The 14,488-nt window shown below is 41.5% G+C and overlaps 1 protein-coding gene across 1 annotated transcript in view; it reads left to right on the top strand.

The window, feature by feature from the left end:
* Positions 1-2,099: 2,099 nt before the first annotated feature.
* The window catches only part of tox3 (TOX high mobility group box family member 3), a 41,797-nt gene continuing 29,408 nt past the window's right edge, over positions 2,100-14,488 (top strand). The window contains exon 1 of the mRNA XM_020080275.2: positions 2,100-2,829. Within this exon, the coding sequence (XP_019935834.2) occupies positions 2,728-2,829 (102 nt within the window). The 5' untranslated portion in view covers positions 2,100-2,727. The remainder of the gene's footprint in view (positions 2,830-14,488) is intronic.

Here is a 14,488-nt window from a genome sequence, read left to right as displayed (position 1 = left end):
TTCAACCAGTAAACAATAACATCAACCTTTCAACCAGTAAACAAACTATTTTTACTTCTTTTTTTCACACATACAGTACAGCTTCCTGTAAACCTGATGAGAGGGTTATAAAGTAGGTGGGCTTCTATAGATCCCTGGTGTGCACATATTCTCCTCCAATGCTGTGAAGTACTTCAACAGAAAAATAATATCTCTGATCTGATTGTCTGGAAATAACAGTCTCCAGCAGCTACCTAAAAGTAACACTTGCACAAACTTGTCTGAGACGTGCACTGGGAGAACTGCATTGTACGAACACTGCACATACACTGTGGGCATTTATAGTCAAGCGGTGAAGTGCACAGGGTAGTGTCAGGCGGCCAGGGATGCACAAGTGGTATATGTGTATGAATCCCGTCTCGTTGAATCATCGCCACAATATGACCTGTTTAAAACACACGTGTATTCATATCAAAGAAATTCACATTACAAAAAGTACAGCTCGCATAACAAGAACAGGGTGTTTTGTTTTCTCAGGGTCACCACCACCTCCACATAAATAGCCTATTATTGCCTCTGACCATTATTTTTGTATGGGATCTCAAACATGGGTGTTGCCAGGGCTGATGTCAGGTTTGTGGAGAGAGACGTTACATTGAAGAGCCCTTCAATCTAGAACGCTAACTCACCACAACATATAATTATGTATTTTACAAATTAAGAACTGACTATGGTGCATCTGTATGATTACATTGTGTGACTGTACATGGAAGGGTAGTGCAACTGGATATGTACATAAAAACAAGTAAAAGTGCAGAAAGTGTAAACAGAAAGAAACAGTGTTGCTCACATCAAAGTTATATGCCTATGAATAATGAGGTCAAATGAAGATCTGGACCCAAGGTGATGCTTCACATTAATCTTTGAACATAACAACACCAGCAAGCAATTAGCAAACTACCCCAGCTATCCATATCACAAAAATAAAATCTTGACTGATAGCATTAGTGTGGTGGCAACAGGGATATGTGCGCCCAGAGCCTTTGAGTAAAATAAATGGAAGGACAGTTTGGTGTGACTCACATTTTCAGTTTTTTCAGTTTTCACTACCAAGGTTTCATCCCTAGATCGCTGGTGAGCAGACTGTGGCTCAAAATGCGTAAGAAGGCAGCATTCGTATCTGAGATATTTCCGCTTCATTTCCGGATAGTGGGAGGTATCGTCATTTTACACAGCTGTGATAGTATCCACTTGTTACCTCACTAGCTAATTATGCTAGTATTACACTCGCATACTTAGCTTAGCCTTGGCTTGTTGATGGCAGTAAAACACCCTGAGACTCTGAAATCGAGAACAGCGCACTTTATTATAGAACTGCAGCGAACACACGCAGTGTCGGCAAAACATCTACTTCCCCCAATGTCACGAATAATACCCACAAGGCCAGGCTTGGCTTGTAATATGCGGGAATAAAAATGATGCCATACCTAGGAGCTCGGCCTTTGGAATGACGTCATACCCAAATAACCCGAGTTGACAGGGTTCCATTTGCACAGGAATAATGTTCACGTTAGCTAGCTAGCCATTGTTAGCAAACAATTCATAATGACGCATTACATAGCATTTCACACATATTAACACTGTAGTAAAAATAATCTGCAGACAGTATTTGGACAGTACTATGTGTACAGCAGTAAAAATGACATCTTTCACTACTGATGATATACGGAGGGCCATCTTGGATTCCAAAGTCAGGGATGGTGAAGTTCACCGACCTTTCCGACTTGGGGGGGTGCTCCATTTTCAACTTTTGATTCCCGGGGCTGGAAATTCTGAGTTTGTGCCTCTTGTGCATTAGCTAGCATACATTTGTGTGCCTCTGTCTCCATATCAAAACACAACCAGACAACAAAATACACAAAGGACTGATTTGATCTTTCTAAAACAACACTACCTGCAGTAACACACACATGACAGTCTGCTGTGGTTATCAGTGATGATCCCACTCGGACCTGTCACATGGACTTAAATGCAGTGTTTTCGTGGGCGGGGCTTGGTGTGTTTGGGGCGTGGCCGGCTTGTCCACACATTCCTGGCTGTTCATCAGTACAGACCGGTACAGACCTGTGGTACAGACCTATGGTACAGACAGGCAGAGCTGAGGGCTGCACCGGGACACCAGCGTGTGTACCACATTATCTCATCACACCATCTGTGGACTGCTGTGCTTGTTTAGAAACTACAGACGCTGCATTGAACAGACGGGCTCGTGCGGACTGACAGTTTGTTAACTAGTGAACTAAGTTGCAGGGATGAAGTTGTGAGAACCGCGGAGGATACGGACGGTACCTGCGCACGGTTTTGTCTCTCTCGTTATCGCAGGTAGTTGTATTTATTTTGGGATTCTTCCTGTATGTGAAGGAGGGAGGGAAAAAAAGGAGGTGGACCCACGCGCAGTCGCCGGTCTCGTGGCTCCTTTGTATACACGGCAGCTCCCTGACAGACAGCGCGCTGGGCACAGTCCACCCTTCACGTGGACTCCCTCAGACATGAACCAGGCGTGAAGAGGAGGAATATCCAAACTTTGACCTCCGGCTTGTCTCGTTTACCTTCCCCCCCGAGAAGAGAGCAGAAGCTGGGGTCAGCCTCGACGCCTCTTCCTCCGTCTCTCCTCCGTGCGCTTGGATTGTAAACGGCAGAAACTCACCGGGCTCCGGCTCCAGCTGCTCCGACACTCGCACACGCACCATGGATGTAAGGTTTTATCCGAGCGCGGCTGGGAACTCTATCCCCGGAGAGCCGGCCAACATGGATTTTGCCCACTGTTTGGGCTACTACAACTTCAACAAGGTGAGTTCAGGAAGCCTCCTGTCGTGTGTGTGTGCGTGTGTGAGACCATCGTGCCCCTCCGCTCCTTCATCCAACACTTTACAACTGGAAATGAATCCAAAAAACAAGCGGGGTGCTAATTTTCGTCCACTGCCTCATGTTGACTGATCGCTGATGCTGAAGTTAACGATCGTTTCCCTGCTTTGTCACAAACTTTGTTGTTGAGTATTAAAGGAAAACCACAACACAATGCTAGTGCAGTGACAGAGTGATGTGATCCACAGTCATACACCAGCTTTAGTGTAGTGTACTTACATAGATCTACAGCCACAGGGATGAGGACAGCAGCAAGAAAAAAAAGAACAAATAAGTGAAAGCAGTGGTTATCAAATAGTGGGTCCGAGGACCCCTGGGGGTCAGTGAAAAGTTTCCAGAATTATCCCTTAAAATGTTCATCATATCTGTGTTGACATGGTTTAAATATTTGAATAAATATTTAATATCTTTCTGACATTTCTCACATGTTATTCTAGCACATAACTAAGTAGAAGTGTAACAAATAATAGGCTCTGTCAAATCATTCTGAAGAGACATAAAAAAGAGAGGGTGAAAAAAAAAATCCAGAGCCTCTGAGTTGGTAAATGGCACAAAAACATTAAAAGCATAGTGGTGGAAGGGCTAGACTGCACAGTGCACTAGCTTGTGGAAAGAAATAGAGAGAATATTCAGTATTTCAGGAAACACTTAATGAGCAACACCTCTAAAAGTATTCGCCATGAGAGTACGAACACAAGTCTGGTTCAGTATGTTGTCGTTCACAGGAGCCGATGTTGGATTGCACAGTTCGACACGCTGCTGGATCATTGCATCAGTAGCCTGCAATGAACAAGCATTAAAATGTGATAGAAGTCTGATGCAGGGGATCTTGTGTCAAATAAACTCAAACAGCTCTACACGACTGTGATCCAGTTTCATGACCCCTCAACATGATTGTGGTTAAACAGTGTGTTACAGACACATTTGATTGCTCTTTGCAGGCAGATTTCTGTAAGTGCACAATTGAACATCCAGAGGGAGCTTTATTATATTAAGTATTTAACCAGTTTTAGTAAGTCAGGGCTGCTGTGTTTCAGTTTTGCAGCTAGGGCTTTCTCTGATTATCAGTTGTCAACTTCACAGCTAAACACACACACACACACACACACACACACTTGCAGTTCAAGAGAAATAGACTCTGTCTGCTCTGTTTTAAATGCGTTCAATGTCAGCATTGTGCTGTGTTGTGCACTTAATCTTAAACGTGGCATCAGTAAACCTTCAGCCTGTCAAACCAACAGAAACGGCCACATGATGCACACAACACCATGTTGTCGTAGAGCCTACACTTTCTGCATTCATAGTGTATTAGTGTATCCACTTTGTTACGTCTGACTAAAGCACTGCTGTTTCTGAGTTTCTTGTTGTGAGGTGAGGCAAGTTTTTGTGAGGCAGAGGTTATGTAAAACACATTTGATGGTTTGTGATGTTTTGTCAGTGATGTAACACTTGAACTATAGGCCAGTGATCCATCAGCAGCTGGACTCCCATGTGCCCCGGCGAGAGAGAACATCACTATGACAAGCAAAAATCACACAACAGCGACATGCTGCTTTTACAAAAAAAGTCTCAACAATGGTACCCCCACACCCCCACCCCTTCTCCCTCTCCCACACACACACACACCTAGACACACACCCACACACCACCCCCTCCCAAATTATTCAGCCCCTTGCAATCTGATGCTGTTCAAAACAGTTACCAGGTTTCTCACTATTTCATCAGCTCTTTGTCATGTGGCCAACTTGTCATATGTGCCCAATTTCATCATGTCTTCATCAGCCCTGAGAAATTTTAACTACGTCGCTTTGAATCGGTGTAAGAGTGCGATTTTATTCCCGCTCATAAATTCCCCGGGTCAAGCGAAATTTTTCCATCTGCAATAGTAATTGGCCACAATGCAAAAAGAAGGTAGAGAGCGAGAGGAAGGGTGGCAAAGAAGGTGCTTATCCAGTGTCTCTTAGTAGTTACTGTATGTTGGGGAGACAGGGAGGGAGAGTACAAAGCATGGGTTTCATGCAAATGACAAAGCCTTTCCATGGTGAACAAATAGATTGTTTTGCATGCATCTTTCAAATAAGCCTCCAGTTAATTTGAATCAAGTTGCTGAAAGGTAGCACAATGCGGAGCAGTTAGTCATCCAAAAGATGTGGCATGTTTACAAGTCCCACAGAACTAAAGCCCCACTTCTTACATCTATTTATAAGCTGTCACTGCACCTTTTTGAAAAAAGATTTTCCACTAGATTCACAGTTTTGATTTGAAAACAGGCAACGCTCCCTCAAAAAACGCTGGCACAGGAAATGTTCAATTTTAATGACAACAGAGACAGAAGGGCCCAGAGGCACTTTGAAAACATCAGAGATTCTTTTAAATTTACAGAAAATCCAAACGAGTGGCACAAACTTAATTAGGTGCTGCAGTCATGACTAATGAAGCCGCCTGTTTTTTGGCACAGAGATGGGGGGGTGGGAAGGGGGGGTGGGCGGGACACAGATGAATGATGTTCAGCAAGAAATCACTGCTCCGCTGAAATCTGACAGAATTAATCTCGGCTCTTTTTATCGACTGCTTAAAGCAAACATTAAGGTTTATGTCTGTGATCTTTAAACATTAAATGCAGGAGTGGTCAGGTGGGTGACCGGGCTGTCACAGCAGGGTCCAGTGCTCTCTTAAACCATCTTTACTTAAGGTTGAGCACGGATCAGTTACACTTAAGGACCCTACTTTTACTGGCTGTTATTGGTTACTTAAAGTGACATACATACATATATGTCGAAATAATGAACTGGACAAATTAGAGCTGCATGCATAAAAAACATGCAGTGTATATAACTGCTTTTGCGCATGCAGCTGTCTTTTGTGCAATGTATAATTTTGGTGATGCCAGTGATGTGTTTTTTCTGGTTATAAGTTCTTCAGTCAGACATGGGATTAACTACAGACAGAGAGCTGTTTGGATTTGATTGGGTTAGGTATTTGTTAAAGTCACATTTGATTGACTTTAATTGTTTCATGAATGAGACCCTGTGTTATTCCCATATTTATTGCCATCTGGTCTTTTCTTTTTTTCTTCAGGCTTAATAATGTTTCAGATACAGTATCCATTTAGTGTGGGCTTTCATTACCTCCAGTCAAAGAGAGACTGAAATCACCAACAGATGTTAATGCAACTCTTCTCCTGCGCTGCTGCAAGCACTTCAGGTTAATTTGCAAAACTTGCACCAGCACCATCTAGTCATCGTAATTCTTTGTTGTTGGGAATCGACCACACATCACAGCTTATTAATGGAACTTTTGCACAGGCATGTGGACAAGTAGCTTCACAGCACATTGAAGATTGGAAGTTGCTACAGATATTTAGCATGAGCTGCTGTGTCATTGTTGATGTTGAATACCATGAATTAGCCTCATGGAAATCAGAGCAACCTACGTGACCATGCTACTGTGGAAAACTACTCATGGTACCATCAGCATGAAATCAGATTGAGATTTTTAATTACTATAGACTTACATGTTTTTGTTAGCAACATTCAATAGTTTGGTTGGTTGCACTGTAAGCAGAAACACCAGTTGCTCCTCTGTTTTAGCAGCTCATTGTGTGTTTGTGGTTGTAGTAAACCACACTTTTGTCCTGTCATGAGCAGCAACCAGTGCTTAAAGCTTAATAAATGCAGTTTTGTAGTAAAAACATTCTTTATTGCTGTAAATATTCATCTTTTTTGCTTTCAGTCCTGACCTCAGATAAAGCACTCTGGATAATTTATATGCTGTTCTATCTGCCTTGCCTTTTATTGTCCGCTCACCCATGATATGAAAAAGACTAACTGCGATGTGAAAACAATGATTAGGAAGTTGTCCGGACTGTAAGACGTGCCAGGATGATGAAGGATTGCAGCAGCAATTTTCAGATGACTTTATGGAGCCTTTAAAAACGTCTAGGTGAAACAGAAGCCTGCTCATGGATCGTGTGGCTCTAACTGACCCATGTATATGTACGGAAACCAAAAACAGCAAAGTTTTAAGGAACTGGGGCATTGATCTTAGGGAATTGCTGAACTTCTACAGCATCAAACTGCTTTTTCCAAACCATCGTGAGCCAGGCTTCTTTTCTGCCTGCTGCCCCTCCTGCTCCATTGGGAGGGAAGGAGTTAACCCCCTGCTCAACCAGGGGGCCTTGTGCATCTCTCCAGTGTACACAGCTGGTGCCATTTCATCACACACATTCTAAACATATCCAAACACAACTGAAAGCGTGTGTGTGTGTGTGTGTGTGTGTGTGTTTAACCTCAGAGGCTGCCTGCTTTGTCAAACTCATCAGTTGATGGATATGACTCCGAGGTGCATGTTAAATGTTCAAATGTCCTAAAAGTGAATAGCTGACATGTTTCGCTGAGTCTTTTTAGTTTGAGCCTGTCAGGAGATGTATTTCAACAGATTTGTTAAACACCTAATTTTCCCACCCAGATTAGAGTGTGTTATTTTTAGTCCACTCACTCGAACACACACATGCACACGCTGTAACTCAGAGTTTTCCTGCGACTAAGAATGACGGCTCTGTCTACATGTATGTTCCTACAGGGCAGATGCTTAGCTTTTCTTAATGCACAGCTCTGCTTCCTGCACTGTTTTAACTTGGATTTCCCCTGAACATAGTTAATGATGGTTGTTATGACCTTACAAGGCCACATCAGTAACTGCTGCATAATAGCTGAAAACTGGCTTTTCAAAGTTTCACAGTGATTTTCAGTTTCTGAAGAGGAGACCCAACCTAGAGCTGTAACAGCCTTGTTCTAGTGAGCTCATGCTGCGTTCACACCCAACACAAAGTAAATATTTTGCACCATGGGATTACATACAAAGTCACTGAAAAGACCCAAATAGAAATTAGTGTCATGCCACTTGTGCCAGGAGGCGCAAATAACACAAATGATGCGATGCAAAGATGTGAAATTTGCATCATTCACTTCACCTGCTCATGTTTAGGTTGAACTAGAACAGCGCTGAGAATGAAACTCGCCGTAAGCGGCTCCTGGCACCTGGAATGCTAGCATATCATCAGACTGGCCACTGGTCAGCCTCGGGTAGTGCTTTAAACTGCTCTCAGCCAAACGCAGCTATTGGAGAAGAGGGTGACATTCTCTTCACTGTGTGTACCTCAGGATGGTCTTGTGGACCCACATACAACAACGCTGGTTTCTCTGGCTTTTCCACCACAGGTATATGCAGCAACTTATTCACTTCAGCCTGTAGTCCTCCTCTTTTTAGGGAGAAAATGGGCGGGTTTACTTGCGAGTTGCAATGCAAATAAGCAAATGATCCTGCAGCCACTCCTGCGCAGGTAACGCAAGGTAAACAATTGCTTCAAGTTTGATGCAAACACATCATCCTTTCCGATTTCTGTGGCATCACACTATCACAGCTGCCATTCATCACTTTGCTGATCCTGTTAAAGGTGTTGACATATGGCATTATGCATGTGCACAAGCACCATGATTTGTATGAGTTCAATTGGGCTTGTTTTACCAGTACAATCTGATGATGTGAATCCGCAGTCTGAACCTGTGAGAAACACAAGACCACTTTGTCTGCTTTGTTTATGAGATGGATATGACAATAAGGCTCTGAAATCTTATACAGACATAGTCCATTACCCAGATCAGCACTCGTAAAGACCCTCTGTTATCCTGCCATCGCTGCTCATAAATCTTCTTCATTACTTCTTGTGCCTTACTCAGCATGGTTCATTTAGGGCAGACTACACACTAAAATACTTTAACCACTGGTGTGTTTGAGGAAACACTGGGTGTCACATGTCCACCTGACATGGCAGTGGACAAAGAACAAGTCAGTCCTGTGCCTTAGGTTGTGATCTCATGACCGGGGACAAATTAGGGCCCAAATATAGAGTTCAGTAAAACCATCAAAAGAATCGATGCTTACATGTTAGATGTCTTTGTACAGAGGGCCCACCATGTGTGTTGGTCTTTTTCCCCCCTTGAGGTTTAACCCTGTACTGCGTTGGTCCCCACTGAATTAAAGCAGCCTCCTCTTGCTGGAAAATGTGCAGCTACATGGTTGTTAGAGAAAACATCTCTTTCAGTGATGCAAAGAGGATGAATGCACAGGAGAGACACGTTTGTCATAGGATTTTGATCATGTACACAATGTCGCTACACCATCCATCACACCATGTAAGTGCCTGAGGAAAAATAGTTTGTTTTGACATTCAAAGTCATACTTCAAAAGAGGACTAAAGTTATTTTTCCATGTGTAGTCCCAAAGGTGAATGGCTATTTGAGTCCACTGTAACTGATCATTGGTTTGTCTTAATGGTTTCTTTTTTTAAGCCATTTTCCGATCATCAGATTAACAGTGGAGTTTAGATGCTAGTACAATACAATCGGTCGTTAATAAATCCAAATTGCTCTCTGCACTTTTGCTACTTTTCTCCAAAATATGTTATTAGATGACACATTCACAATTTCGATGTTACCTTTATTTTGGGGATTAAACCATGTTTATTATAGCATGAAAGAGCTTTCCACATTGGCATCAGTTGCAATGTCATATTCAAACATATATAATCAAATGTGTTTTTCTGTGAGTATATGAACAAAACCATAAGTCACACAGAGACTTAACTCTCTGAGAAAGATGGAGTTTTATTCTCTGTGTGAATACTGTGCTCCTGTGAATCGAAAAAGAGATTTTTATTTCCACCATGATAAACTGTTTTAATCTGGTTTTGGCTCACTACATCTTTGACAGCCTCACCCATGCTGACTTATTAAAAGGCAAGGGGAGAAAAAAAAACTCCCTGTGCCCCAGAAAGCTGCTTTTACCGTGAATTAAGCAGTTTTCAAAAGGACCAGTCAATCACTTCTGGTTGGCTGATTCAATAAGTGTTGTGTCCCTTTAGTGGTTAGCCTCGCTGTTAAGGCACATTCATTTTTAAAGCTTTCCAGAGAGGCACCCATTCCATGTTTCATAGATCTAATGTCCAATTCTCTTAATGGGCTCACGGAGCTGTATCAAAACATTCTGCTGTTTTCCTTTTAACTTGACTTGCTTGACTTAAGCCCTTGGCTCTTTTCAAGGAGCATAGGCCACTGACGAATGTTCCTCCTTCTCTCACACAGTTAAGGGATATTTTCTGGAGCGGACTAGTTGAATTCACTGCTTCACTCTTTTTATATCAGACTTCCTCCTCCAGCAGTTTGTCATTTTCTTTTAAGTCAGCTTCAAATTGGGTAAATGCAGAATTAATTATTATTCCTGTAACACATAAATTATTCCTGTCAACCAAACTAGAACCATTGACCAGGCATAGGTTTATTTTACGGTTTGATTTATCTCTGATTCATACAAATATTCACTGTTCCAGCCATTTTTCTGTATCAGTTTGAATCAGAATTTCTGTCTCATTATTGTGTGTGTGTGTGTGTGTGTGTGTGTAGTGTTACATGTTACACTATGAGTAATTCATTCACTCACCGGTCCCCTCCTACATCACAAATTCCGATAATGCAGCTTGTCACCAGGTTGTGCTAAAAGGACTGACAATAGTAGCAGGTGTGCAAATATTCCTCAGACAAAGAGCGTAAAAAAAATGGGTGGTAAATAACTCTCATTTGAGGTAGATGGCATGTTGGAGCAACCTGTTGCAGGGTTCCAGGAAGACTGACTTACATTATGACCTCTTCACACAGTAAAACATGGAGGCCTTTCGTTAAATTACAGTTTGATTTAAACACTTCCATGGTAATGGAGAGCGTCCGAGACGTCGCTATTTCACCCGAGGATCATGGGTAGTCTGATTGGATTTGGTATCATATAACATTGCATGTTAGATTGTTTCACAATTTCATAGCTTGTGTAAGTAAAGTCTACTTTGGATAAAACAACATTATGACTGATAATTAAAATCTCGATTAAGAAAATGAATGGAACCACACTGTTGAGCTCCATAGCCATCTAACCCTGCCACAGCTTGAATTCATCTTTTTAACATAAATGCGTTAGATCAAAAGAAATATTCTCTGGCATGAATAGTTTTTTGTTATAGCGTATGCTCAGTTTGAATGATCAAAAATGGAGGATTGTCTCACTGTAGCGCTAAGTCTCGGAGGAGAAACGAGCAGCTTTTTCAAGAAGAATATGTTTGCCCTTTATATCCTCAGAAACGTGTATCCCCCTAGAAACAAATGTCATATGATGGATGTTTTCTTTATTATTACTGTTCTGTAATTGACTGCCTTTCTCTGCAAAGGCACCAATATATTGCTTGTTTTTCAACCACTTTGACAGTTTCTCACCTTAAAGTACTTTTGTATTTGTGTCGAATGCAAACTGGAGCATGCAGGACTTTTGCAAGCATAAGGCAGGAGACACTGGTATTGATCTGATAGGATTATTATTATTATCACTATTATCTCCTGACCAACAACTGACTTGTCTGAACAAAACCATAAAGATTTAGCTCACACTTCAGTTGTCAGGACTGGACACTGTTGAGGAAAGATGCTTTGGAGAAGACACAGTTTTAAACACTGTTGACTCAATACATCAGTCTTATAACAGTCTTTTGGCAATAATTACTAGAGTTAGGTACCAAAATCCAGTCCAAACCAGGCACTGGTTCCTACATGGCATATGCAGTTAATGTTATATCAGAAGTTATATAAGCATTAAAAAAACCTCTCTTCTTGTAGTTTACTGCTTTTTAGACCTCAGTATTCCAGATCCAATATCTATGCTTGATAATTACCCAACTTTGGCCTTTACTTGAATTTGAAAGTAACTTCACTGCCCCTATTCTCAATACATGTCACAGTATTTATTGAAGTGTCTAGTTTTTGTAAACTCATGTGATAAAAGGGAACAATTGACATGACCTCAGTAAAAGCTCCACATAATATACATCCATTCCCTGAAACCTCAGCTGTTATTGTGAATGAGGTCCATGAAATTTTTGAGGCAACCTCTGATATTTTCACGAGTGTAATTCAAGGCTCTTTCACAGCACTGCCTTGTTTATTGTGATGTGTGTGTGTTTCTTTCTGGCGTGTGGCTTCTCACTTGAGGTCATAGTGCGGGATGGCAGCAGTAGATGTAAGATCAAGGTCTGTGAGTGCTGGCAGGGTTTCCCTGGCTGGACAGCTCCTATTTTTTCAAATGACATTCCTGTCTGAACTGATCCACTTCTTCATCTGCGGAAGGTTCTGACTCATGGTGTAACTTTTCAAATACCTGAGCGGCCTTGGGAAAGACTCCTCTTTTTATTAAACAATCTACCTCACGTTTGTGTGTCTCCCGCTGATAAACAAGACGAGAAGCTGAATGATTACACTGTTTCAAAGGCAATACAGGCAGCTGATTAAAGCGTTAGGTCGGAGTTAGCCAAGGTTAACCGTCCATAATGAAACACTTTGAAAATAATGATACGCTGCATGGTTTTATGAAGGCTTGTGGCTGCTCAGCTCAGCAGTGGTGACCTTCAGCAGTTCCACGAGCTAATCGTAGCGATCCCGCAGCACCCCGTAGTTCCGAGACTCCATTAGCTCCTGCATCTAGGAGAGCAACCCTCGCACAAGGTCTGCCTCTAAAAACCATCCCTGTGTCAAGTGTGGCTGACCATCACTTAGAACTCTTTTCATGGGATGTGTCTTCCATTGCTGCTCTGATTTGTTGATGTGGATATTTTGCATAGCGGGGCCGTGATGAAGTGATGAAAATGTTTTTGATCTTTTTATTTTGTCATTAATGAATAACAAGTGGAAGGAACTTCAGTCCTTTGATTGACACCATGATATCAACAGCTATAGGGCCTTTTATAACCAGGTTTTACAAAGAAAGAAAATAGTCTCAGCACATTATCACATCACAAGTGAGTATTTGTCATCTTTTATTGCAGTGCACGCAGCCTGTTATTAAAAACAGCGGCATATTGTACACCTGGGTATTCTGGATAATACTCTTGCCGGTACTTTACATTTTATATTGAAAACTGGCTGCTATCCACTGTATACAATTACTGAGTAAGTAATACGCATTTAGAAAGAGAAGCAACAATTTTAGCTTTGGTAAACAAGTATAACGATCACAGTATGTTCATCGACCTGTAAAGCTCTTACTACACATTCCTGTATATTCACGCTTCACTCATACTGTGCTTCCATACTCTTGCTCTATTATATATCATTAACGCGCTGTTGGCACAGCCCTCAAGCACGTCGTCCAAGGACACTTACAAATGCCGACTTGAGGAGGCGGGGGTCAACCCACCAATCTTCTGGTTAGTGTACAACCTGCTCAAACTCCTGAGCAACAATCATTTCTTTTCGGCTTGGACATTAATATACAATATTCTATTGTAATGACATCATATTTTTCCTTCTGAGAGACAGATTGATAATTGGCAAATATGTGCACCTCTGCTGATGAATTTGGAGTTACAATAATTTTTGCTGTTATTTAGCAGCCAATTTATTGTGTTTAAATACATTTGCTGTCGTAATGCCAAAGTGTAGTGTCCTTCCAAAAGTATTTTGCTGATTTGTGGTATTTTTTGCTGCATAGGTGGTGGCAACTGGAGGGTACATCCAAATTGACGAATGATGCTGCTGGCATTCACACTCTTATCAGCTTTCAGTGATGCAGCAGTGAATTGTCACCGTATTTAGCTGGATGGTTATGAACATGTATCCCAGTTTACCCAGTCCTATAACATACTCACTGGTTTTTGTTGGGTTGTTGTGAGCTCGAGAGATGACAGCTCTATGCTCAGCTTTACTATTGGTTGGTATTCATATTTTCAGAGGGATACATCCCTAACAGAAACTAATTAACAAATAACAATAATTGCCCTGTTCTTCAATCCATCATCAGCACAGTCTCCCATAACAGGCAAGCTTCAAGCAGGGACAACAAAGTAGTACATAAATCAAAGTTTCCTTTGCCAAGGCAGAACCCCCTGGGAGGTACCTTGGTGCTTAATTAAAATCCAGAAGGATCATGTTTTAAGTGTAGGTGAGTGAGCACTGAATAACAATGACAAATCATGCCCCAGAGCATTTGTGTTATGTTTTGTAGAATAATAACAGCATCTGACTTTGGGTTCTGTACCAAATAAAATGAAATTTAATGTGAGAGAAGAAAAAACCGTTCTCAGTGTGTTGTGGCACAGGGACTGTGGTGAATTCAGCCTCTCCTGGCTGCAGAACCTGCCAAAACCAGGGTTGACGTATTAATCTCATAATTATCCGCACATGGTTATAATGAAACAGCTCATTATTAGACACAATTTGATGGCTTAGCCTTTTAAGTGTATTGTTTATCATCCTCTGTAAGCCTTGTAATCCCTCACATTTATGTGCCAGCTACAGCATCTCTCCATATTTAAGTGGAATTGTCACAGGTCATCACCTACTAGTGTATATATATAATGATGCTACATTTAAAAATATATTTAAAAATAACAACAAAATCATCCTAAATCTTCATCTTGATATAATTTTGGGCCAAACCGTCCTGCGGTATTGAAAATTAACCACCACAAGCTACTGCTCGTACCAGATTGAAG

The sequence above is a fragment of the Paralichthys olivaceus genome, chromosome 1 (assembly GCF_024713975.1).
Source record: "Paralichthys olivaceus isolate ysfri-2021 chromosome 1, ASM2471397v2, whole genome shotgun sequence".
Taxonomy (NCBI): Eukaryota; Metazoa; Chordata; class Actinopteri; order Pleuronectiformes; family Paralichthyidae; genus Paralichthys; species Paralichthys olivaceus.
This window is presented reverse-complemented; position numbering and strand designations above follow the sequence as displayed.